At 39.9% G+C, this 27,818-nt stretch overlaps 1 protein-coding gene across 4 annotated transcripts in view; it reads right to left on the bottom strand.

The window, feature by feature from the left end:
• Window positions 1–365: 365 nt before the first annotated feature.
• The window catches only part of RSPRY1 (ring finger and SPRY domain containing 1), a 36,419-nt gene continuing 8,966 nt past the window's right edge, over window positions 366–27,818 (bottom strand). For all 4 annotated transcript variants that reach the window (XM_065848530.2, XM_065848532.2, XM_065848531.2 and 1 more), the window contains 15 exons: window positions 24,971–25,156; window positions 22,455–22,951; window positions 19,508–19,560; window positions 17,963–18,075; window positions 15,178–15,304; window positions 13,509–13,567; window positions 13,085–13,151; window positions 12,202–12,333; window positions 10,850–10,965; window positions 9,966–10,109; window positions 7,839–7,950; window positions 6,757–6,859; window positions 5,107–5,259; window positions 3,984–4,088; window positions 366–3,008 (listed from right to left, as the gene is read on the bottom strand). In XM_065848530.2, the coding sequence (XP_065704602.1) occupies window positions 2,912–3,008; window positions 3,984–4,088; window positions 5,107–5,259; window positions 6,757–6,859; window positions 7,839–7,950; window positions 9,966–10,109; window positions 10,850–10,965; window positions 12,202–12,333; window positions 13,085–13,151; window positions 13,509–13,567; window positions 15,178–15,304; window positions 17,963–18,075; window positions 19,508–19,560; window positions 22,455–22,801 (1,728 nt within the window). In that variant the 5' untranslated portion in view covers window positions 22,802–22,951; window positions 24,971–25,156 and the 3' untranslated portion in view covers window positions 366–2,911. The remainder of the gene's footprint in view (window positions 3,009–3,983; window positions 4,089–5,106; window positions 5,260–6,756; window positions 6,860–7,838; window positions 7,951–9,965; window positions 10,110–10,849; window positions 10,966–12,201; window positions 12,334–13,084; window positions 13,152–13,508; window positions 13,568–15,177; window positions 15,305–17,962; window positions 18,076–19,507; window positions 19,561–22,454; window positions 22,952–24,970; window positions 25,157–27,818) is intronic.

Raw genomic sequence — 27,818 nt, forward strand, 5'->3', positions numbered from 1 at the left:
TTTCCGCTGCCCTGCTGGGCCGTGATGGCGGGTGGAAGCGGCTGCCCAGGCTGAGTTTGGTGTCCGGGTGTCAAAGGCTGAGCTAGGAATAAAATGAAGAGAAGACATAAATAATGTGCTTCGTTATGATGCGCGCAGCACCCACGCTGTTATTAAGGACCCCAAGGCCACAGCCCCCGGTGTCCGGGCACAAACCTCCGGCCGAATGTTCCACGGGAGCAGGGACACCCGCCTGGCGCTGGGTTCGTCTTTCTGCCTCAGAGCCGACTTCTTGTTAAACCTGCCCCAGCCGCCAGTGCAAAAGCATTTGTAAGCCCAGCTGCCGCCAGAAGCCAAAGAATTTAAAAAAAAAAAAAAAACAAAAATAACCTTCAAGACGTTTTTATTGTTGAATGGACAACTTTGCTACAATTCATTTCCCACCCTGAGGGCCAGGGGAGCAGCACCTGCCCTCCCCAGCACCTTCGGGGTGTGCAGAGACCCAGGGTGCCGCCAGCCACAGAGGATCCAGCTTCACAAAGACACCCCCAGCGTGGATTTGAGCAGAAAGCCAGTCAAGTTGTACAGTCTTTCCATTTGTGAAATGACCCGGACAGTTCTCTGCAACACAGCTCGCTCCTCCAGCACCATTGGCTTCCTCTGCCCAGCACCAGCTGCACGGAAGACGGTCTGGGGCAAAATTTTCCAAAGCGTTTGCATCTTTTCAACAAAGAATGCAGGCACTTAGTCCCACGTCCACAAAGGCACCAAGGCTCTTGCATCACCTCCATGGCACAGGGACACCTGGAAGCCTTTGTGGACCTGGACCTTAAGAGCTTAATCTCACACAGCAGTTGATACAAATCCCAGGCACTTCTGAAAATTTTACCTCAGTTAATCCTGGCCAGGGAAACCAAAGCCCTAAAGTTATTAGAATCTATTAAGGCAGAGTTCAAAATGGTTCTGTCCTACCTCCTCCCTAAAGTATGGTTTGTATCTTTGCACCTTAGAGATAAAAACCTACAATTGCATTTGGAAGCATTTAAAACTTCAAGTGATCCTGAAATTCCAAGCTCCTTGTGGCAGTGATGGAGTTCATGTTTGCTGACTCAGCACAGAGCAGGAAGGGACTCAGTCACAACTGGCAATGAGGATTTGCCAGTCCAACTTAAAACAGGCATCCAAGGCGGAAGAGAATTCATATTTCTGCAAAAAGACTAACCAATGCTCTATTATGATTCAGTCTATATTTGAAAAAAAAAAAATAAAATCAAGAAAAAGATGGGCAGAACTTTCTTAATTCACACATTGTACTCCAGAGGTTCAATAGAGACACTTTTTATCCCTGCATGGAATTCAGCTCCCTTGAGTTAGCAAAGGCAGGTGAAAGCAGTTGCTGGAGAGCTTAATTCTGGGCCCTGTGTGCAGAGCTCTGGGCCACTGCCTCAGGTCAGTAGGAAGGAAGAGTGCTCAGCACAAAGCAGCAGCCTCAGCACTGCTTTGTTAATAATTTATTGTACTATCAAGTACCTTAAAAATAAGATACATCACAGCATGAGGATTCACTACAACAGCCTCTGTGTTGAATCACTGCCAAGAAGCTGGACGGTTTTGGTGTAGGGTTGTGTGTGAATTAGTAAAGTTCTACTATATTGCCAGATAATTAAAAAAAGGAACCAAAAAACACAACCTGTACAAGTCTTGGAAGAGACTGAGTCATATTCTCAGTTGGTGCAAAATAAGCGTAACTCCACTGATTTTTGTGCTACTTCACTGACATCAGCTATGAACCCTGATTCCTTGTAGAAACCTAGTAAAACAGTCAAAAGCTGCCCGTTGAAATGCATCCTTAACATACAAACATCACAAATGTGTAATTAAAGTGGAGCAGAGATTCCCACTGTACAATCTCTACCAAAAATATGAAGTGTGGCCCCAAACCTGCTCAGAGCAGGACTGACATGTGGCAAGCAAGGTGCATTTTTAAGAGTTACAGAGTAAGACTGAACTTGCTATCCAAATAACTTATTTTTTTAAGTAAACTGGCCCAAAATTCTCCTCCCATCTTTTAAGATAGCTCAATATTTCCAAAGTGAACATAACCTTCAAAAACAACACTTATTAAAAAAGATGTTTGATGATACCTTAAAAAATACCCAGAATATCAAATTAATTCCAGTCCAGCATTATAATTAGTTAAGAATACCTCCTGAAAACTATAACCTCACAAAAAAAATGTGGGTACAGAAGTTAAAAGCATCAGTAGCATTATGTACTTGAAAATACCGCCGACCTTTTAACATTTAAAAACAAATTGGAACATTCTTTGGAATCACCAAGTTATTAAAACATGTGAGTTTCTCTACAGTCTCCACACTGTCTTTTCAAATCAGTCTGTGCACAGATTAAGTCTTTGAGCAGTTTAATATCCACAGTCGGAAAACACAGTCTCTGACCAGCAGGAGGCTACATTAAACAGGAAAACATTGCCATTCTGTTTTTAGTACTGACTTCTGCCAAAAATAGACACTTTCGAGCACAAGACAGAACAGCCCTGTTTTGGGAGATTACTTTTTCCTCCTCTTTTCTAAAATGCATTGTACATGTACTTCCAGTGCAAATTATTTCAGCACTTGCGACAGGTGAGAAGGGGAAAGAAGAGAGACGCTCTTCTATGGTGGTGCCTGGAGGAACCGATAGCCGTAGCACGCTGACCTACCAGCTTTCCTTACTGTTGAAACCAGGTTCCATTGCTGGCAATGTGAAATAGCTTATTAAAGATTTCATTTTTTAAGATAAATAGATTACAGTTTAGCATGAAATCTGGCTGTGGCTATCATTCGATGTGCGTGAAGACTGGTTAGAGATGCTTCCCCTTTCAGTACTGGTTGGGCTTCATTAAAAACAAGTCTGTGGTATTTCTCCACGTGTGTCATGAAATGTGAGAGATCTGTCTGACTCGGGTTTGTATTTCCTGTCGACACAAAGGGCAGGTCTCCAGTTGCAAGGCACACTCCATGCACAGGTCACTGAAGGAGAAGAAAATTCAGTTAAAGCCTGCATTTACAGTATGGAAAACAACAACAACAACAAATCAAAGCACTAAGCAGTTTAGAAACACACTCAAGTCTTTTGAGTGTGGAGATTAGGAATTGCAAGTCGGGTGTTGCAGATCCACAGGCTTTGAGGGGAGCTCCTGCTGCTCAGCATCTTACTGCCAGAGCAGTTGGTCAGGATTACACTCGCAGGCTTTTGTTAATCTTAACACTTGCTCTAGTCTGGAGAAGAGCAGTCCCAGTGCCCTGTGTGAACCTGTCTCCACTTCTTGTTGAGCCACACTGGGTATGACTTTTTAACTTTGCAGCACCCAGACACAAGACCCGTGGCAAGGCTGATTCCACAAGTGCTCGACCAACACTACAGAACTGGACTTCACTGGATTAATCTTCTAGCAGGCTACTTAAAGGCAGGAAAGTGCCATTATGGTATTACTTGTACTGCTGCCCCGTTTTTTAGCTTTTAGAGGAATTCTGTGACTTCAGATAATATATTTATTTAACTTTTAATGAGCATTTGAGTGTACAATGCATTTTCTGCTCTCCTCATGTGATGAGGACTTCACAGCACCAGTACAAAACAAGTAATTATCGACAATAATAATCAGTTTGGGATGAGGGTATTTGACTTAGTAGCCCGGGGTAGGAGGGGTACATAGTCACAGTACTTCCCCAACCTCAAACACACACACAGTTAGGGATTAAATCGGCTTGTGGTAAGGTGACAGGAAAGATGGGAATACTATGCTTAAGTTCTGTCTATCGCATCCTTAAAAAAGGGGGTTATTTCCTTTACACTGGGAGTCAACCAAGATAAGCAGGGACTGCATCTGGCCCTACCTAAACTCAATGTCAAATGCAAGTTTTTTCTGTTTGTGTTGGGGTTTTGGCATTTTTGTGGGGGGGGGGTTTTTTTGTATGTGGTTTTTTTTTCCTTAAAGCTTTTACCTGTGTCCACATGGCCTGAGTTCTGTGTCTGCTACCTCATCACAGCAAAGCGTGCAGCAGTTCTCTCGGATACTCACTTGCTTCAACAAAGCCAAGCGCCTGTGTCTGAAGAAAGAGACACCCCCACAATGCACACATTAGTTTGACTTGATAGATTAACAACTATCCCAAGTATTTGATCTTCTCTGCATAAATACAATATCAAACTTCAGACTTTGCCAACATGTGACTCTAATCCACGAATAAGTGTTTAAAAACAAAACTAAAAAATTCCTAAGATACTTAAGTACCTCAAATACACTTGATTGAGAAGCTTGATAATTCAAAACCAGTCTCTGCATTTTATTATAGCCAGAGGTACCCAGCTCAAACAAGCCACCACCCCCTTAATTCAAAGTAATAAAAGATTATTTCAACCACATACGTCAGAACCACTCATCATCATCAGAACCACCAGGCCCATCTTTAGACGAAGTTGCAAATCTGAGGTATGCCATATCCCAGATTACACTGTATACTGTTTGTGTTCCAGAAAATTATTTTATTACTAATGACCTAAACCAGAAAAAATGTTAAGTTTTAATTCCTGCCAGAAATTTGGTAAGAGAAATGTATCCAAACCTGCTTCTATCTGGCTTGATTTATATTTAGGTGGGAAAGCACTTCAAAATTTAATAACCTTTGACAGTAGTATCATTCACAAATGGGGAAATTTCCATCTGGAAAGGACACCTGAAGTCTTAAAAACATTCAGCACATCCATGCTGCCAACATCACAAATTAGGTCAATTTTAAATAAGACTGTACCTCCTCAATCAACCAAATCATTTTAAGGCAGCAGGAAGCACTTCCACTAAAAACAGTTTACTGTGCAGTACTAGTTAATTTACCTTAATATTACAAATACTACAAAAAAACCAAACAAACTTGGAGTTCAGTTGTACATCTCCTGCCCTACTCTTTAAGTTGCACAGGAACCTATGGTCTAATCAATTTCTGAAAGAGACCTATGGAGGTGTGACCCCATAGAAGAAAACTTTGCTCAGTACAACACAGAACTATGCAACTCAGAAATGAAGCATTTTGTTTGTGCGCAAACACACAAGTTAGACAGGAGGCTTACCTGGGCAAAATGATTTTCTCTTCTGCTGTTAGAAAGGCATAATCGTTAAAGGTGCTAAACTTCATTGATGGGGGGTACTTGAAAGGTTTTGCCCCAAAGTTGAACTCACATTGTTGATAGGACATGAAGCTAGCTGCAGCAAAGAAGCCAGATCTGCAATATGATAAAACCCAGACATTTTAGACAGACTTAATAATAGAGCTTTCCAGATATGTTACTGCTGTTACCAGACAAAAATACACTGTGAAACCAAGAGACAAGTTCCTGCAGTAGAAGTGTTCCACAGCTAATTGGGAGAAAAGCCTCTAACACATCCAGTTCCAGCTGCACACACTTCCCTTGTTCAGTTCTGAACTTCTGAATTTACTGTCAGGGTCCGTCTGAATTTACTACTCAGCCAGTCAATAAAGGAAGGCTCTGTACTCTACAACTAGGATTAGTCACACTCAAACTAAGAGCAGATACATAGATGTGATCAGCCCACAGTCTGATCCTCTTTACACCAATCAGCTCCAATATCTCCTTCAGCACTAGAAAAAGGATTTTTCTTCCACACAACTGCCATTTAGTAGAGTTGTGAGGAGCAGCACCAACTGCAAGGAACACTGCCATGTCCACTGCTCCTGCTGCTTTTTGAGCAGGCACAAATCTGGGGAACTTGCAACTCTTGTGCACTTGTTGTGTGGAAGCTGTGCAGAATGAGTCCAGGTCTGAGCTCTCTGAGCACAGCACCCATCTGTTCCTCCTTGCAGGATTACCTCAGGACAGCTGTCTTTCCTTCACAGCCACCTTGTAAAAACACCACAACGATCACCTCCTTCAGTTTTATTTACTGAAAGGGCCCAAACTGACAAATACTCCAAGTTCTAACCACGGAACAGAATCTGTTGAGTATATAAAGTGACATACTGCACATAAAGTACAGCAAGCTGAACAGACAAGATATTCTCCACCACTTTAAACTGAACTACTATTTTGCTTCAACTTCATTTTCAGTAGAAAACATGAATGAAATTAGTAGTACAGCAGTATTCATTTACAGTGTACTGTAATGTTTAATTAAACTGCATAACTGCTCTCTCAAGTATCACACCAGCTTATCTTTTCAGAAATAAAAGGCCGAACTTCTCCATGAGAGTCAGAGAAATTAGCCATGTGTTAATTGTAACAGAGTTGGCAAAATAAGCCTGACACTTTTTCTGTAACACTACCAATAAGTGTCCTGCCATGAATATTCAAGATGCTGCTACAGGAACTGGCCCCAGTGAGCAGCAGTAACTTATTACAGACTCTTCAGCATTTACAGGACCAAAGCTTTATTTTTTAAAATATAACAAAGTCCTCAAGCACTACCAGAAATTTGTTCATCTTTGCTACCGCCTCATTCTGCTTCAATGCTGCACTGGTTTAACAGCAGCAAACATCAAGCTGAACCAACCTTTGGAAGGCCCAAAGTATTTTGGACCCTGAAATCCACCTGTAATGTTATATCCTTCTCACTGTTTTCTAAGCAACTTTCAATTGGGGAACCTGCTTAATGATGGCTTCAGGTAAGCAAATATGAATTTACATCTCAAATGGGAAACACTTCATATAATTAAAACAATTACCCATACAGGTCACTGTCTTTCCAAATGAATAAATACTTACACAGCAGATGAAAATACTTGCTTCTCAGCAGGAAGCTGGTTTCCATTTAAATAGAAGATCATCTGCTTTTCGTGCAAGTCTAGTAGAAATCCTATTGTGTCTCCTTACATGCAAAACAAAGATAATTTAAAGATTTCACTTCTGTTAAATGCCAACAGCTGAAGGAGCTATTGTTTTAAGTATCATATATCTCACTATGAGTCGTCTGACTTCAAAAGAAAGGAAGAAACATTGATATAGACAGTAACTGAAGAAAAAAAAGAACAGGACAAAACAGTAAAAAAAAAATTAAGATATTTTAGTATGCCAGAGCTTTAATTCTACATAGTTTGAAAGTATTGCAGAATATTGGCCAAAGCCAGAAGAAAGCTGCACTCTGTGTCTCCTTGGCTATTTTATACCTGTTGAAGATATCCTCAGAACACACAGCTGCTAAAGTCTAAGTTTCTAATGTGCTTTGCTGTTTATTTTTAAGAGGTGTTTTAATTTAGCCATCCTTGGGAGAAATTTTTAATAGGAGGCAGCACAGTTCACGCAAGTGTGGGACGTGCAGACTCCTACCAAGATTTCAAAGCTGCGATCAAGAACAGAACTTTGCCGTCCAAGTAGTTATCGAAGAATTGAAAGTAAGACAATGCAACTCCTCCTTAAAAAAATAATCTAATTCAGAGATCAAGCTTTTTCCCCCTTTTCTAAAATAACTCTTTGAACTCAGAAAGGAAGATTTCAACCCCATTTTGTAGGACTACAAACATCTAGAAAAAAATCTCAGGATTAAATGTCCACCTATGTAAGGTAGTGCTACAATTTGTACTCTGCCTATGAAAAGAAAAAAAAACCCAAAATAACAAGATTCTCTTTTCGCATATCGTGGAACAAGAGTGTGGTGCCCACTCTGTATATACAAACCCCTGCAAATGCTAGTAAAGGCACAATAATTATTAAACCTTTAGTGCCACCAGAATTAGGCAGTAACTGCTCCGCTTGCACCTACTAACAAACTGTTTTCTAGACACCTGCAAGAGGAAAAAGTCCTGTGCAGAAATACAGTTAGGATAAACAATAGAAGATGGACCAACTACCTTCTTTCCAACAGGGATGGGAATGTGGTTTACTTCTGGCATTATACCAGATCAGCTGCCGGCATCCATCGTATGCACAGGAGTACTCATCGTCCCCAATGCCATAACCTTCCTTTAGAGACAGAATAAAGAAGTTCAGTCCATAGCCATTCCCCACACAGAAGGGTAAAGCTTATTTTCATTCAACTAAACGCTTCATCCAAGATCAGGAAAGGTTCTCCCACCCCCATGAAGATGATTTTTTTCAAACTAGTCTTAGTTTTGTTTTCACATCAAAAAGGATTTGTTGGGGTGGGGAAGGGGGAAGATGGGGATACTGTCTCCAAAGTGGTTTTCATTTGCTGTGAGCTCAAATCACTCCTATTAAAGTAGTTAAAAATCAGAAAGCTAGTAAGTACCCAAATAGCTAACTTTTTACATCTTAAACCACAGAGGCATAACCACTCTCTTATATTGAAGTCCTAATACCAGACTTGTAATACCTTCCCCCACAAGATATTCGAGTGCCACCAGAACACACAGTACACAGAAAGAGAACAAACACATAATCCCTTCAACTCAGTTTGTTGCATATTGTATTCCTTGCAGTGCCAGCCTCCCTCAGTTTGTGAAAAGGTTCTATCAAGTGATATTACCAAGGCCCAAGACAAATGCAAAACTAAAAGTTCCACAGTAGGAGAAGAATTTGTCATAGGAAAGCCCAAACATGAAACCCCAAAGCATTATGGCAGGTAACTTCCTCAAACTCAGCATGGTTAGTCTAGAGTGCAAATACTAAACAGTATCTGATTACACAAGCCTCAGATGTCCCAAATTAAAGCTGAGCCCAGATAACAGGTGTTTAATGTCTACTTAGGACTAGTCTTTTTGTTACACACTCTGTAAATAAAAAGTATATGGCTACTCTGCTGATGCTGTGATACATCCAGAAGATAATATCCTCGTATTTCAGGCAGACACCCAATGAACTTAAAAAAAAAGCAACATTTAGCCACCAGCAAAACAGTTGCAGCAACAGAAAATCACCCTGCTCAGAGCTGTGACATCTCTTATTTTCATGCCCTGAACGGGAAGCCCAGACAGAAGAATACATATACACCAATCTCCTTAACAGTAAGTGGGGGGAAAAAAAAAATAAAAATCTTTTAAGCCTCTTAGCAGTCTAAAGGCAGACACACAGCCTTTTATTTCAAACAGTTTCCATTACTCTCAATGTCTACAGTGCCTGTGCTCAGGACAGGTCTGCATGGGATTTTTGTCTGGTTGTGGTGTGTGCTTTTTTTTTTAAATATCAATCACATTTGCGACTCCATGCTAGAAAAGCGTGACTGGACTTTGGATGTGATGTCAAGATACATGTATATTATACATCAGAAGAGGACAATGCTATTTACATGAATAATTAGAAAAGAATGGAGCCAAAACCACTGAACTCACAGGAAGGCTTAAGTTAAATGGTGAGAAAAGCTACTCTCCAATTCCTGTTGGATTTTTGCCACTGGTGTTTTGTAGAGGGTTAAATCTTCTTGTAATCATTATTTTTAATTAAAAAGAAGCTGTCACATACCCAAATCATACCATATTACTGCTACCAGCATATCCAATGATACCATGCTGTCCCCAAATCCATTTAAAATCTATTTTCCTAAGAAAGTTAATTTAATAGGAAAGTGTGTTAAAGAGGGTAATCAAATGGCTGCTTTGTGACCGGCGTAAAAGTGAGTGCAAGATAATCTGCTAGTTCTTAGTGAGCAACTGTTTACTTCACATAAACAGATACTAACCACCGCTGTTATCTAAAGAATTTCTAAGAAGAGACTAAGCCACAAGAAATGAGCCATTTCCCTGTATCTTCCAGCCAACAGCAAGTAGATCACAAACTGTCACTGCTGGCAGCTGTGTGTGACTTGCCTGAACAGTGTCAGTCTGTAGCAGTGACAATACAGCCTTTTCTTGTACCACTAATTTCAGCAAAAAAAAGCTTCATGAAAGTACAGAAAAATTGAAGGAAACATACAAGTGCTCTAATACTACCAGAGAATAACCAGAGCTATTTTCAAAGGTGTTGCAAATAGAAAATACTGAAGTGACATCATCAGCTAGATGCCATTGCATATGCATACTCACGTGATTGAGAAATTTGCTGTCTTTGGTAGCCCATCCTATCTGCATCACTCCTGAAGTAACAACTGTAACTTCATAGTACCAAACTCCAGAATCAACACAGAACGTACATCTAACGCTTTCAAAGGATGAGGCATCACATCGAGCCTATCAAAACCAAGCAAAAAATTAAGTTTCTACAAAATTCGTATTCTGATAATCCACTTTCTTCCCTGAATCAAATTTCTTGCATATAAGAATACATCGAGATAATTTTAGAGGCATTTCAGACAGAAAGTGACCTCTCTTTATAGCAATAATTGTCACACAAACTAATGAGTAGGCAAGACTGAAAATTGTTCAGTGGTAAGCCACAGAGGGGAAAAAAAATGTAGAGAATTTACAGAGTCAATTTAAAGACTAAGACAACCTGGACAGGAAGACCTGAGTCATAGGTTGTGAGCTGACTCCTGGTACAAAGGATGGAGAGGTGCTCCATGTTACATGAATTAGAAAAAGGAACAGAGGAAGACTGAAAACACAGGGCTGAGACAAAAATCCTACTGCTTTGGGCTTTTCAAGACTACACAGGACAAACAATAGGGATTATACTTTGTGAGTAATTTTAGTCAAAATGAGTGAAAAGCCAGCTGACTAAGAATCCTCCTCACTTTCCTGAAGTTTTGGGGTACAGATAGGGGTGTTACTTTATTGTGAATATTTCTACAATTGAGATCAGTGTAGCAACGTTATAACCCTCTGAGAAAGCAAGTTTTCTATAGAAAGCTGTCAGAAAGCATTTGATTTATTCTAGGAAAACAGAGGAGCAAGCTGCAAAGAAAGATACTTACAACCTGCCTTTTTCTTCAGACTCCTTTTTAGGTTGAAATAACGAAGTGACATCCTACCTCTAAGCCATGTGGCGAGATCTTCAGGTATTCACTGACATCGTTACTATTCAGCATAGCCCTGATGTTGGTCAGGTCAACCTTTTCATATGTAAACTGCCTCCCTTCTTTTAAAACTGCAAAATAAAACTAGTCTTACTCACTGCTGCAGCAAAACTTTATTTTAAACATCTACTACAGTGGCAATCTCTTCAGGATCCAGTTAATTTTTGGCGTAACTGAATGGAATATTGACATTTTGCCTGCATAAAACTTGCAGAACCTCCAGTACACTGCGTATTAAATATCCTCTAAACATCAGAACACAACCTACACCTCTGACTGGAGCTCCTACAGTTTAATTGCTAATTTCAGGAAACCCACAAATGTAAGACATCCAAGTTCATACCAAGATGCCAATGTTTCATGATTTACCACTGTATTAGCATATTCAATTGGGCAGAGTTTTTCTGATTCACCACAGTGGAAAAGATTTTGGGGGTGAGGAAGAAGGGAAAATCAAGAATTTAAAGTTTTTTACCCTCTCATTTTCAGGTAGGCAATGAACTTGAAATGAGCCAAAGCAGCTCCTTCCCCCTTCATCCCCTTTTCACATGGAAGGATCAGAAGCATTTATCTTGCCAGGTGACACATGCACGTTAATTTACCAGAGATCTTAGCATAGGAGCCTTCATGTATCCCAAACTTGCCATAACACTACACAGATGTTCACTAAACACAACTGAAGCTGGCTGCAGCCCTGTAATGCCCAACAAGACCTTTTTACCCACATTTATCCAAGAGGTATTACAAACTACAAGGTCCTTAGAGCTGCTGCACCCTTGAAATTACAACTAAAGAAGCAAATGTGATGATTTTCAGTCATCCAAAAGGATAGATCTAGTAAAGTGCTTTGTAAAGCACTTTTCATATTTGATCACAAGATCATCTTTATTTTAAGAAGTCTTTAATTTAATAATTCTTCCAGACCGCACTGCTGGGTTACAATCACAATAGTGACTGTCACCAGGAGATATATCAGTAATCCAGCTGTTCTACAGAAGAGAAAGAGCTGCACTACTCTGCTACTCAGCATGGCTGCTGAAGCGTAGGTTACAGCAAATATGGTGCAAAGAAGAATTTTCATTGCAGCTCCAACTTGCAGAATACAAAGTGCTTCCTTTCACAAACATTTTCCTTGCCAAAATTTCTTTCCATGCAATTACACTGGATTTGCATTGGAAGGACAATGATTACAAATGCAGTCAGGTGTATTTACAATCAGTGCTTATACAAAACAAACACAAATTAGCCCTCCATCTCTTTGGAGAAGTGATTAATATTAAATGGATCCATCCCTTCATTGTACCTACACAGATTGTCTAAACTCCACTGGGCGCAGAATCCAACCTGGCGCTTTAAATAGTCTGGATTATCTGTCCATTTCTCTAGCAAGATCAGCTGGTCACTAATGCACGTTTCAGAAACTGTCATTTTATTTTCACCTGCAATTTAAGAGGAAAAAAAAATTGCTATATATTAGGGATAAGTTCAATTAAAAATAGTAACATTCTACAAAAGCAGTAGAACCCCCACCCTACCTCTAAACCTCAGTATTAGAAACAGCATGAAATTCTTTCCCCAAGCAGACATGGAGTTAGCTTCACAGTCAGATATACAGCTTCTCAGCACGGAGCTGCATCAAGAGGCGATTAGATCACGGCTGTTCTCCACCTCGCCAACACAGAGTTACTTCTCTTCAAGTAACAGAGGTCTCATGTCATCAGTCTTTATGTAGCAATTTCTAAGCCGAGAAGGAGGGAATTTCAGCAAATCTCCTAAAGGTTTGTGGGCGGGGGTGTCATTAAAGGAATAAATATTTTTTCCTGCCTGCATACATCCAATCATAGCTGTTCTCTATCTCTAATACACATTTATTTCAGTGACAAAGGCCTCATCTTTAAGTCCTTTTGTAGCAATTTCTAACTGAGGACAACTGCACTGAGTTTCAGCAAATATCTCAAGGGTTTTGAGGGGTAGAGGGGTGTTGCTACAGCAATAAATATTTCTTCTTGCCTGTAAATGGAAAAACATTTCTCTTCTACATTTGTCTTCTCAGCAATCCAGTCTCTTTCACACTCCTGAGTGCGATCAGATGAATCAAGTGACAATCGTGCAACATAGTACGTTAACATAGTATGCAACATGGTATGTTAAGAGCACTATATAAGTATATATATAAAAGCCAATACTTACTTGTTTGTGCAAACTTCTCCAATGCTATTAGTGCAAAAAGCATCACCGTCGGATGGGACTGGAAGTTCTAAACATGGGCAGTACAAAAAGTTATTTAATAAATACCCAGCACAGATGGACAGGAAAAGCTGTTAGTCTGTCACAGGATGCTTTAGGTTGACAAGGACCTCCAAAAGTCACCTTGTCCACTCTCCTGTTGAGATCTGGTTTGAGTAGATCAGGCTGCTCAGTGCCTTGTGCTACTGACTTATAGTTATCTCAAAGGATGGAGATTCCACAGACTCTCTGGAATCTCAACTTTCTGTAATATACATTACCAGTATTTACCAAACATGACCCTAACTTTTCAAAATAATAATAATAATAAACCCCTGCATTATAATTGCTATGTATAGGTACATATAAAAAGTTCAAAGACACTTACCAAGCTGTGAAGTAAATATTCCAATATGCCTGGGCTGAGTAAGCCTATGCTCGCAGGACCTACAAGAACATTAAAAATTAAATCCATCCATGGGAACTACCGTATACTCATCATTGCACAGAACTTTAAGATAACGAAACAAATTAAGGAACATCCAAGCACTTCGCAGCAAAGAACTATAATGTAGATCAATTATCATTGTTCCCAGCCAAGTATTTGCTACACATTTAATAACTACACAGTTACTGCCAAATTACAAACATATTCAGTTTATCTACTGTAAATGGGTTTTTCAAGTTAAGATGCCATCAGCCTCCACTTAGTATTCTCAAGCTCATTACTTTTGAAAGGAGACTGGCTCCCCTTTACTTCCAGAGTTGAAGTACAAAGGCCAGCTCCATTTCACAGTAGCCCAAAAAAAGCAAAACTGAGCATCAAATATGGGCTACTTGATAGTTAATTATACAATTTGCAGCAGCACCATGACAAGCAGCCAATTAAGAAAAAAATGCCCTGCAATACTGTCTGCTTAATCAAGAGCAAGATACTGGAAGAGCAGATATTTAGATATGAGAAAAATTCTTCCCCATGAGGGTGGTGAGGCCCTGGCACAGGCTGCCCAGAGAAGCCGTGGATGCCCCATCCCTGGGAGTGTTCAAGGCCAGGCTGGACGGGGCTCTGAGCAACCTGCTGTAGCGGAAGATGCCTCTGCTCTCAGCATGGGGGTTGGAACTAGACTATCTTTAAAGGTCCTTTCCAACCCCGAACCATTCTGTGATTCTATGATATAGGGAATCAAACTCTGGCATCTACAAACTCTAACAAATTGCAAAGTGTTCCAACACACCACTGATTTGCTGCCTGAGCTGATACAATGAGAACTGTTTCAAGACAAAAGTAGATACAGGATCTTATTCTGATTTAATATAACAGACTATTATAGCACAAAAACGCATCCAGTCCTTGCTCTTTACTTTTAACTACTTAATAACCATTAGGTGATACCAGACAATCACCTTTTCTTCCTTTTCCTGTCTGCTTTCAGAAAAGGAAAAAAAAAAACTAGATACAAACCCAACCATCAGCAGGAAGGAAACTTAATCAGTTTCCAACAGGTTACTAGAAATAGCAGGGAATAAAAAATTCTATAAGAAAAGTCACCCTAAAATAGAATCCTAGCAATTTTAAGTAATACAGAAGAGAGAATCTTTTCAGCTAACTACAATAGAACAATACATCTTTAGCAGAAAGAACATCTTTCTTTTTTGTTTCTATACAGCCTCCAAGACTACTAATTTGATTCTCCTGCCTACTGGCTAAAGAACTATGTTTTCTCAGTAATTCACACACAGTAGGTCTAGAGAAAAAAACAATTACGATTGCTAAGACAATATACCACAAACACACAGTGATCCACAATCACTAACCATACACCAGAAGGATTTGGTCTTTAAGTATCTGGGATTGTGAATGGCTCATTCAGAACCAGGCTAGTGACTGTTCAACATTTTAATCAAGCAGTAGATTCGCTCATACCTGTCACACAAGGTCTGCCCTCCATGCAGAACATTTTTCAGTTATAAGAAAACATTTCTGCATTGTGAGTGCTAAAGCAGAAGGTGCTTCAGCAAGCCAAATGCAAGTTTTCAGGAGAACCCCATGGCTTTACCTGCTAACTTCTCTGCTAAGCAGCCCAGGACTGCAGTGGTGTTCCGATGTTTGGCAGGGTGACAAGCATCCCGGCAAGCAGCAGCTCCACTCAAGTTTAATATTTCAGTTAACTTTTGCAATGCATCCTGAAAAAGAACAATCAGAAATCACGTCAAAATCTCTGACATACAATTTTCCCCCTAACTCAATAGAGTATGACGAATTACTTTTACACTATATTACTAAAATCAGGATCATGTTACAGACAGCACAGGATGGGTAGCTTCTAAGATAAGAAGTTAATAAAGAACATATGGGAAGAGAAACATATCCAAGAGTTGTAATTTTAAAATCACCACCAGATTGTTGGTCATTGTTGTGATCAACAACTCCAGACACTTCTGGACATACAGAGTGAGCTACTTAAAGCAATAGGAACTAGAACAGTAGACAAAGGCAAACCAATCAGCACATATGGCACATGTAATTTGTTTCCAATGTCCTAAATTCACCCTTCCCAAACAAAAGGGTCTGTTTCAGACTTTACAATTCAGGACTAAAGAAACATGCCCTGAGAACAGATCCCATAACCCCATCATAAATTTAGGATGCTGTCAGCTTTACAGGACATCATAAATGGTGTTCTTGAGAGCATAAATGGCCTTCTGTAGTCACACTAATTTAGGAATTAACCAATGAAGGTAATAAAGCTAAAATGCCATGCTTTGACTTGCTTCACTCAGGCAGTATGGCATGGATAAAGTTCGAGATGGGTCTAGAGCATACCCTCAATTTTCAGAGTAGTTAGGGGTTCATCTAGAGCCAAAATGAGTTATCCCACAGGGAGAACCGAGAACCTCAACCCACAAAGGTTCAAATCCCCCTTAACTTTCCAGACTTCATTAAAGTTTCATCTGAGAAAGCTTCAGCTGATTCAGATTGAACCACAATCTCAGGCTAGGATCTAATTAAAACAGAACTCCTCATATTGAAGTCATCAGCAGTGCATTTAGAGAAAAACCACAGGACTGCTCAAGTTGGATATACGTAATTTTGAATTATATCTGAGCCACATTCAAGTCAGTTTACTGTACTGGAGTCTGAGGCTGGTACAGAGGTAACACTAAAAAGTAGTTGTTGTTCCCAAAAGAAAAGCCACAATACCAGAACTGATGAACAGGACTAATGCTAAAGGAAAGAAGAGAGAAAGAAGAAAAAAGAGAGAAAGAAGAAAAGAGCACTGAGCCACAGACTTGGGATGGAAAAGCCTTACTAAAATTAGACTCTTGACATACTCTGAAACTGCTTTTAGCCATTATTAGAACTGACACAGAGATCAACTATTTTGAGTTAAATAAAGACTTTATAGAATAAACAGTTTACTGCACTGGCAGTTTATAGACTTTATAGCCTACACTAACAGAAAATGAAGTACAGCCTGCTACTGTTCTCCAGCTGTCTCAGAAGTGAGGTATTGGTCTTAGGGTTTTAAGTCAAAAACTTAAAGTTATCCTGAATAGAAAGAACACAAACAGTGCCACACACTTTACTAGGCTGCATGTGTGACCAGCAGATCCCACAACTGGGGCACCTTGTTCAGGAAGTAAAACCTCTGTGCACCCCAGAAACAGGCATCTTATTCCTTTCGTTTTGTTAAGGTCAACTATTTCACAGCTAACTCCTTAAAATTAGAGTACCTAAATAGGAGTCATGTGGCTTTCAAAAAACAAATAATTTGATTGCCAAGTACATTGTATCGCTGAACAAGAAAACCTACAAAATCACTCTCCGTGTGATGCATTCACAGTGGTCTCCATTTCCTGATTCATTTTTCATAGCAGGCAAAGCTACTAGTCATAGCTTTGTTTTCAAAATCATTTTGCAGTCTATGTGACAGTCTATACAACTTTTAATTTTCTCTAAAGCCTAAGATGACTTCAAGCAATAGCCTAGAGGAAAAAACCCACTTTGGGTAGTTAGAGAGCTTGACTGGCTCTCCAGCTGCTCATGTAATTGCCTAAGACAAAAAGCTGCCAGCTTTTTATAACCCTAGCAATGCAAATTGAAAACTAAAATTGGCAGCATAAGTAGATTAATAAATGAAAGCTGCAATGATGTCATCATCAGTTTCTGATGAAATGAGATAAAAACAAGCATTTGAAGACAGAGAAGTCGTCTGTGCAATCACCACATTTAAAGGGATTCAGCCATGGTTGGCAGGTTGGAACACTTGAAGGTCTCACTACAACACCTGTACCAAATCACTATGAACACTTTGGGTCATCTCTCCATCAAAAAACGGATCAGTGGTCAGTAAAAAACAGTATTAGAATTTGACAAAATTGTATCTAGATTAAAAAAAGGTCACCTGTTTAACTTAACACAGCCACTTGTGTTGCATTCCTCAGGTGCAGGGCAGGAACAAATTCAGTAGTGACTAGTAAATGCTAAGCTCTCAGAACATGGCAGAACTTGTCCTGCTTTTGCAGCACCTGCCATGCTCACTGCACGGCCTGTACCATGTGGCAGCAGAGGACAGCAATAAAAACTGCTAAATACCAAAAAGCCTCTTGTTCTTCCCCATGGATCAGGTTTTTTTCCTCCCCCCATCCCCCCAGTGCTTCTAGAATTAAGTAGCAATTAGATACCAAGTCACCACAAATTACTCAAAGTTACACCCATTTTTCTGAACAGCTAACAGAGTCTTGTGTCACTGGGGAAACCCACCCAGGAGCTATCACGGGTGTGGCAACCACAAATAACTGAAATTCAGCCACAGATAAATTCATATGCTTTAGACTCACTTTTGTTGGCAGCGGACATTCATCAAGTAGTAGAGTTATAACAGCTGGTCCCAGGGGATCTTCTAATGGAATAACTCTAATTAAAGACTGGACAACTTCCAACCAGCCTTCATCTGTCAACCACAAAACAGAAGTGACACTCAGAATTAACACAGCAATTCTGAAGTGTTCAAAATACATCCATAAATGTAAATCGAAAAATCCTCAAGATTGCCTAGTGAGTTTATAGACACTACAAAAAAAGAAAAAAGTTTACTTTTTACACCAATGCCTTAGTTTGCAGTAGTTTACAAGTTTAAATTCAAGGAGAAAAAAAAAATTTACAGCAGCTTGGGTAATAGCGAACACCTCTATAGTTTGAGAACAGTCTTGCCCAGGTCAGAGCATCCTTCAGTTCCCACTAAGTATTAGGAAGAAATACTCATGACCAGTATGGACAAGCGCTTTGTTCCAGTGTGGTACGTAAGAGTTCGGTGTCCAATGTCAACACTTAAGTGTTAAATGCTGCATCCATAATGACAGCAAAGAAATATTTCTTCTAGCCAGAACCAGAGCACTCTTGTTGAGCTCCCTCAAGTAACACAGACCTCAGAGGATCTGCATTAGCTTGACCCATGCCTGGTGGTCTACAGAAAATCTGCCTTCATAATGAACATCTCACTGTTTAAAGATTAGACAAGGGCTTTGACTTGCAAGTAAACAACAATCAACATACGTTAAACCACTAATAACGAAAATGGATTTGAATTTACAAGAAACTAATTCCCTTCGAAGTGATAACAGAGTCTGTATCTGCATATGAGTGAGTGAGGTTGAACAGACTTAGTGGTCCCTTCAACAATGACAAGTAAAAATAAGTAACATATTGGGGTTTGAGTTCTGTTAGCACATTCCCCTGAAAACACATTTTACTGAACTGCTGCAGTATCTAATCAGGTTCATTAATTTATTTTGATACAAAAATACATTTCCTGAGATCAGTACCAACTCTACTAAGAAACACAAAGATTCATCTAAGCCAGAAATTTGGTGGAGGTCTTGAGCTGGAAGATAAAGATAAAACAGCCCTTGAACAAACATGGCTTATCTTGCAGGAGTACTTAGGGACAAGGTTGGAACAACTGCATCACTAAAACAGAGGTCTAAGGAGACAGCGAAACCTGAGACAAAAAGTACGTGTGATTGACCAACACTAGAGCACACGGGTTTAAACCACATCTACATGCATATATGGGTAGTTTCTGCCTTACTGCAAACAGAAATTCTTTGTGGCTTATGGTTAATGGCATTACAACGCATTTGTGGTCATCAGTCGGCTGCTTCTGGAGACTTCATGTAGGAAGTGTAATGGAGAACAAAGGAACACAGGCAAATGCAATGAGCTCACTGAAGCTTCTGAATGGCAGAACTGTGTTTTGGATCCTACATCTCTAGTGCTACAGCAAGTCATAATGCATACAGCTAACGTATTTTTCCTTGCAAACAAAAAAGGGGTTTTCTTGCTATGGAGTCACAACTGAAATGCCCACCACAGTGCCTCGATACCTGTTTCTGCCATTTCATGTAACGTGATCATTGAATAAGGAGGCTCCTGGTCACTGAAAGAGATATTACATAGGTCAAAATTTATGCACAATCATCAACATAATACATCAAATAAAATGATAATACACAGACAGAAAGTGAACCCAGTAAGTATTTAACAGAAGGAAGTTCCACTGGCTGCAGACTGCTAATGCGTTTTCAGATACGAAACACAGATGGGGTTTGAGCCTTTTTGTGGCGCAAAGTCAACATGTGCATATTTACAATAGCTGATAAATGAAATGGTGATCCACATCTGCGTGTCTAAACGCCGAACATAATGCTCAGCCATTGTGCTATTCATTAGCATCGATCCTTGGTGTATGTAACCAGAGACCACAGGTCAGGGGTCATGAAGCAAACCACCAGCAGTCCACAAGGGACAACAGCTTAAACATGATTTATTTTCCCCAGAAATTCTCTGCCAAATATATAAATATTAAAATTAAACCCCACAAAACTGAAAGGCAAGCCATCTTACAGCATCATAGACTTTGAGCTCATTGACAAGAGCTGTAAGAAATAGTTAGGGCAGTTTAACAAGAAATATTTAACCCAATTCCCTTTCCAACACAAAAAACAAAAGGTTCAGTCAGATCTGTTCCTCAGTCTGGTTTGCTGGAGCAATAGCAGAACCTATGGCCAGTGCTTATTTGCTTATCTGAGCAGGCAGCGAAAGCACCTAAAGGAAGGTCTCAAAATCCTGGTCAGTAAGCATCTCCAGGTCCAGAAAAAGCTTATGCAGTAGTATGTTCTAAATACTTTATTCAGTGCTACTTAGGCACGGCAAACTAACTTAGAACAATATGAGCCACACTCCTATCACACAGCTCTGAAATGAAATGGAATTATCATGCAGATAATAAAACCCCCTACTTTGGAGGAATTAATTATAAAAAGAGGAAAAAAACCTCAGTTTTGACTAAAATACATGATGTAAATACATGATTGTCCTACCAAAAAATTAACACTTAAATATTTCCACAAGAAAATACTAATGCGAAGTTTAAACTCATTTTTATGTTGCCACAACATCTGAATTTTTATTTTTTTTTTCATCCAAGCATCTCTTTGCCTTTCTTCTGGAAATGAATCTCACCAGGAGAAAGGAGTGCAATGCTGCCAGCAGAATTACCTCAAGAGGAAGGATAGAAAGACTCAAAGAAGATTAAAAAAAAAAAAAACAAAACCAACATCATAAGTACAAGTAAAAGCTGTGATAAAGGATATTTTATCAGCAAGACTTCTGATTCTGTCACAGGTAGCAGATGTCAGCAGTACGGGCACCAAGCAAAGCAGAGTCCTGCCCCACCAATTTGCCATTTTAACCACTTAATTTCCAAACATCCCCACCTTCTTAATTTGGAAATAAACCAGACATTTTGCTTGTTTCTTCGTTTATAAAGCAGTACTTCATATAAACTCCTGAGACAGTGACAGGGGTGCGCTGGACCATGGGAAATTCTATCTCCTTAAAACATGTGGTCAACAGGGACCCAAAGAGCATGAGAATCTCTATATTCTGAAGATGTTCAACACTTGACTGGGTAAGGCCATGAGCCACCTGTTCAGCCAGACCTGGGTTTTAAGCAGGAGGCTGGAGTGGATGAACTTCAAAAGGTCCCTTCCAAACAATGTGATTATGTGAGACTAAGGGACTATTTCACTGGAGTCTGTTTAAAAAAACAAAAACCCCACAAAACCAAAAACCAGTAGTTTCAGGAATTTGTCAGAAACAGGACTCCAGGATCAGTGAAATAATTATGCTTATTGTCCTTCCGTAGCACAGGAAAGCGCTTACAAGATTACAAAACTCACTGCAAGACCCACAGGAACAGATCAACTGTGCACCAGAGTGTTGTGAAACAGCTTAAGGAGCTGAACTTAGGGGAAAGGGGAAGGCATGTGAAATCAGGGAGAGACTTTCCAAAGAATTTGCCATGATTTTAACTTAATGATTTAAACACAGGCCTCAGTAAAATCCGTTTTAAAAAAGCCTTCTTAGATTTAAATGTTCAGAAAGAAAACAAATGTCCTGATATTTCCATTTAAAGCACTTTACAACAGCAAGACAAACTCCTCCTCTGCAGGCACATTCCAGAGTAACAATGCAGGTATATGAGTCAAGGCTCACTGGTCCCGAGCCTCATCCACGTTAAATTCAACCCCCAGCTGCGAAACTACAGTAGTTTTTTCCTTCTGTTTTGGCCTTTCCAATTCCTAGCCCCCATCTAACCCAAAAGGTGATGAGCTAACTCAACCCATCATTTTTAAGGTCCTTTTAAAGCTTTGTAGAAAGCAACACAAAGCCAAAAAATAAGGATGAATCCATAAATATCCCCACACACCCTTAATGGATGCTTTGAGCATGCAAGGAATGCAATACTGGAATCATGAGTTGAACAGTCACAACATGAAGTCTTTAAAAAGTAGTCAGACTTATAACTGGAAAGAAAACCTCAGTCTGTTTATACAAGCCAACAAAGATCAAAGCTCTCAGTTTCGCTTAACCATTTCCAAAGAAGTAAATACAGCCTGAAAACAGAAAACTTTCATAACCACCAGTTTTTAGGACAAAAAGTTCCCAAATTCTGGAATATCCATTGCTTCCTAAACCATGTCTCTATGCCAGATAAGAAATACTGAGCACACTCCTTGTCCCACCTGGGTGCAGGCTCATACAGGAACTGTGAGAAAGCTTCTCAGCTCCTGGAAGAGTCTGTACCTGGGCACTCAGGAGCTACTTCTATTACCTAGGAAAGGTGCTCCTCTCCTAAGCCTCCAGATGGAAACACGCAGCTGCTTCAGGGAGGGTCAGGTGTAGATCGGTGAGAGGATGGAGTCACAGTTTGAGAGAAGACAAGAACATTTTCATTCATGTTGAATTATTCCTTGAGGAGGTACTTACTTATCTACTAACGTCCGAATTACAGCCAGTGTGTCAAGTACTAGCCCATCCACATTCTGTTTTTTCCTTCTCGGTTCATGAGGCCCTCGACCCCTCCTGGGTGGACGGACAGGGTCCCTTGGGTGGCTTCTTGCTTCAGGTACATGTACTCTACTGTTCTCCGTTTGCCGACTCCGAGATTCCACGTTGTCTTCTGCTCCACTGTCATCACGGCAAACGCATGAGTTTCCCATACTGCTAGTCCCCAAGGCTCCCAGTAAGTGGGGAATGTGGTGCTCTAGAGTCAACAGTAAACCTTGAAAAAGGCTTCTGCTAGCATAGAACACAACCAAAGCAACTACAATCATCTAGAAAGTTTTAAAAGTAATGTTTGTGTAATCCTGAATTGTGTTTTTTTTGCATTATAAACGTTGCTACCAGCTGGAATGAATGGGAAGTTGGAGACTTAGTTTCTGTTACAATCGGTTATAATACACATCCGTCATCCAGAGGAAGGTCTGAAAAAGTAAACCCAAAACAAGAGTCAGTGTTACTACTTCTAATAAATAACAGAAGAATTCCTATTTTAGTAAACAGAATCAGTCTTGGTGGACAAAGCACCTAGGAAACTTAAGGTTTGTACCCAAAATCTATTGCAGCAAGGGGGAAAGGAAGGAAGAGGAGGAGCAGGAAGTTCATTGGGTAAGTAGCTCCCATCCACCCACCATTCCTTTCTTCACTACCTGTTATTTCCCATTTTTTTCATAGCGTTCGGATGCAGAGGAACAACTTCATCCTTAAATCTAGCACACTGCTAACCTTCACATAACAAAGAAAACCCAGTTTCATTTGTTCTTTACCCTCTACAGAGACATACTTCTTAGGTCATCAAAATAAAGGTTGTATATTTGATTATTCCTGAATGTGAAATGAGAACCTTAATTTCCAGACAGACTCTAGTCTTTTACAGTTTTGATTATCTTAATCTTACAGTTATGGCCTATCTCACCAACCAAAAGATTTAACAGTGAACTGTTCAGTCCATCTGCTCGTAAGCACATGTGCATCAACTGGATTCTCACCCAAAGAAGCATCAGATACCGACTCTGAGATAGCCAGACGTTACAGACACCATTTCAACACCTGCAAATCTAACTGGGATTTTGAAAGAGGTGTTTTCTGTGCAGGTGCTTGTTAGGATCTGGCATCAACGCACTCTTCTCTTTTTGGGAACCTTGGGAACCAAGACTGTTTCAGTCATTCTTTTGTTCTTAATTCAAATGGTTTGGATCAAATACAGGCCCATTAGTAACTGGGACAGCAGGGCAATCCCTCAGAATCACTCAACTGAGAATGCATTTCACTAATGCATTTAATGAATGCCAGAATAAATAAGTAATTAAGACCAAACTCATGCTATTATTTTAAAAATAAAGTTTAACACCTAAGCTAGAAACTATGGTGAATATCCTGTAACAGGTTATTACTATTCTACAGTTATTAAATAATCTATTTAACAGCACACATGGAGCACCATAAAATTAAAAGAAAGACAGAAGACAGTTGCCACCTTTCAAAGATGAAAGTCCCCTACCATTGGAGCCAATGGGCAACTGTGCAATTGCTTGTTGCCATTTGGGACAAGATCATAACATTATTTGGGAAGCCAGACACTGGTCATATGAGCGAGTCTCTGGATGTACGGCTGTCACTAGAAAAGCACTGAACAAGCTCTCACAGACACTTCTGCAGGTTTGAAGTGCATTATCTTCTTTTAGCATGTTGAAAAATTCAGTATTGAGAAGTAACCCAAACACTAACTAGGGAAAAACAAAAACACTCAAGGGATATTAATTTAAAAAAAAAAAAAACAAAAAACAAAAAACACAAGATCTTGAGTTCTAGTTCAAGAAATTTGTAAACCACAGATTATTAAAAAGGTTTCAGCATCACAACATGCTCTCTCATTGACCACAACAAGAGGTAGAACACCAGGCTCAGGAGTCCTTCCATCAGAGTCAATACAGCTGTTACCTTCTCTGTCAGCAAGTAGATGTGAGGGTGCCAACACAGCTTGCAAAGATCTTAAACAGAGTTGTGCAAGATCACAACTGGCTCAAATAATTTTAAAAGCTTGGGGGCAGGGGGCTGGTGGTTTTTTTTTTGTTGTTGTTGTTGTTTTTTAAAGAAGAGCTAGATATGTTAAATGCAAAACATGTCTTCTGAAAGGAATGAATCCAGATCACTTAAGAGTATTTTAGTAACCTATATTACTAAAACTGCATTCTTAGTATGCTACAGATTTATAATCTGAGTTAAGGTACAGACCAGTTTAACTAAAGAAATGTTAACACAGTGAATCTATTCTGCCATCAAAACCAGCACGGAAAAGCTGTGTTTTAGGGATTAGCGATGAGCAAGAACCTACCTAAGGAAACAAAAAAATAAACCTAAAATTAAAACTGATTATTGAAAGCAAAGTTTTCTGGTTGACAACTTAATTGCTTGTTTTGAATCATGCTTTATGAACAACTCACCCTTAGGTATGTTTGGTTCAGGAATGGTTGGGCTTGCTCATGAAGTGCTGTAACAGAAGTGGACTGTTCTTCTCCAGGGCACAGGGACGGTTGTATCCAGAAAAGCCGCACTTGTAAGCCTTTATCCTGGGCAGTGAGTCATTATGGGTGACTGCTTTCACATCTAGGAACTATGCTGAAGAGTCCCTGAAGACAGATGGAAAAGACAGAACAATTCACTTGGAAACTGCCCTTCAGATAGATGTATTCCACCTCCTCCCTACACTCGCCATGACATCAAGTCACACTGTTATTTTCAGCTGCATTCAGCCTTTATGGGGGAAGTTCTCTCAAGGTTTCAAAAAACAGTTTGCCACCTACTAGCTTTAGGACTAGAGAGAGCTACAGAAAACTCTGTTTTTACAGCCGTGCTATTCCAGCCACCATAGCAAGGGCAGAGCAGTGACCAACTCCTCCCCTCAAATTACTGCTTACAGGAGGGAGAAGGGAAGCAACAGTATCTGCTCCAGATCACTCTCAAGTAGAGTAGAGACAGCAGAAAATAGAAGCAAGTACACTATAGAAGTTGATTAGATAAAGGGAAAAGAGAAATGACAGGATAAACCCCCCTTATTTAGTAAAGAGCCAAGTTTGACAGCATTCACTTGGCTGTGGCTTATCATCGTGTGCAAGGAGCTCATTGTCAAGCCACATACAAACTGAAAGGCTGAATAATGAGGAACATAAGGTAGAGATTGCTACAGACCTGTCTCGCAAACCAGCTTTTCTAGACAGAATATGAATGCATGAAGAAAGGTTCTGAAGCAAAATAAAAATTTTCTAAGAAAAATATTTTAAAACAGTGATGTGCTAGATTGCATTTCAGCTGGTGTATTTTTTCAGGACAGCTTTACAATGTTATGATGAACTGTGACTTTAGCATCAGGCTGCCAGCGGCCATCTGACTGCCTCACTCCCACTGGTGAAGTAAAGACAGACATCAAACTTGAGGTCAGCTACAGGATGGAAGAGGGAAATACAACAGAGAAAGGAGATGCAAGTGATAAGAGTCATCAATTCTGCTTTTGTCCAAAACTTGGAGACGTCGGTGACAGAACCAACACACAAAAACAAAAGCATTTTGCCCATCATGAAAGATGAAATATATTATTGTTTTAATAAGAAGTAGCAATCTCTTCATACAGAGATGGAAAGAAATTTTAAAATATAACTTCAGGTCTAATTTTTGCAAATTCCTGCTCTCAACAAAACCTGGACACAAAAATATGTTGTTTGGTTGGTTTTTTAATTCCCAAAACACTTCACAGTGTACTTGCAAATATTGTGGGAATAAAAGAGAAAGACAATGTCTTAAAAAAAATATCGCTAAAAGAAGAAAAAAAAATTCAAGGAGCAAACCAAGTATATCATCACAACAGCAGTATCCAAATAGACCAAGATAAGCCTCCTGCCCTACCTGGCAGCAGATGCTTAGGGCCAGGTGTAACAGCAAGCACAATAACAGACAACTCGGCTCCTCCCTAGTGCACTCACCCAGGAGTCAATAGCTTCATCTCCCAAGACAAAGGCCACATGCTTGTTTTGCTGTTAAAACACAGCTAAGGAGGAGAACTAATCTTTCATAATCCATTTAAATTCTTTTCCAGTAGTTAGACAGCTAAGAGTCTCTGCAACTGCTTTTAAAATTTAGCAGTCTTCCATTACAAGGCTGTGACCAATTGTTAACTGAACTGTACTAGTTTTCTTAAAAATTGTACTATTGGAGAACTTTGTGTGGTTTCTGACTTACCTTTTGTGTTTTAATATCATATTAAACACTCTTTAACCTAACTTTATTAGGAGTTAATGGCTAAGATTCACCTAAGCACCAGCAACAAGAGCAAGAACAAGTTTCCCTGGAAGGCCACTGGAACAGAAACTGATTGCCTCCTATCAGGGCTGCAATGACATCACACAAACACCATTTTCTGAAACAATTAGTGCAAGTCAAAGTAGATCTGAAAGTCTTCAGAGGAAGCAACCGAGTGTGAAAATACCAGCAAGAGCTAAGCTACAGGACAGAAAGAAGATAGGTTCTCAATGTTAAAAACTGTGACTGCTTTCCCTGCAATCAGCTCGATTTTGTGTTGTTCAGACTCGCTGCAGCACTAGAAATCTCCATCCCATCAGTTTTGCATTTTTTTCTGGAAATATTCTTTGGCAAATTTAGAAAGTGGTAACAAGACTATGAAAGCAGTTTGCAACAGCAGTCAGACTTACAGAAGTGATAACACTGTTATTTTACTTTTAAATGTTATTTTAATAAAAGCTTGACTCCAATTTTACAAATATAAGAAGTAGTAAAGGCAGCAGCCAGTACCTGCTTTTTAACAGGGATGCTCATAAAAATCATGGAATGGTTTGGGTTGGAAGGGACCATCAAAGTTCATCCAGTGCCACCCCTGCCATGAGCAGGGACATCTTCACCAGATCAGGTTCTCAGAGCCCCGTCCAGCCTGGCCTGGGATGTCTCCACGGATGGAGCATCCACCACCTCTCTGGGCCATCTATCCACTCTGAATTTTGACCATGAGATGTTACTTTGGGATGCAGGACTACGCAGTTGTCAAACGCAAGATCAAAATGTAAGATTTTATTCTATAAGAAGTACCTGGTATTGATACCCCTCTCTGAACACAAGCTGCAGGAAGAGCAGAGTGCGCCAATGTCCGACACCTCATTTATACCAGAGAGCACCTGCAGAACACCCACCAAACAGCCACCATGGCAAGTTCTTCCCTAAGCAAAGCACCAGGTTCAGATACTGTTCAAGCTGAACACCTCACCTGCACAGAGAAAACCAGCCACT

This window comes from Patagioenas fasciata, chromosome 13, assembly GCF_037038585.1.
Source record: "Patagioenas fasciata isolate bPatFas1 chromosome 13, bPatFas1.hap1, whole genome shotgun sequence".
In the NCBI taxonomy this organism is placed as follows: domain Eukaryota; kingdom Metazoa; phylum Chordata; class Aves; order Columbiformes; family Columbidae; genus Patagioenas; species Patagioenas fasciata.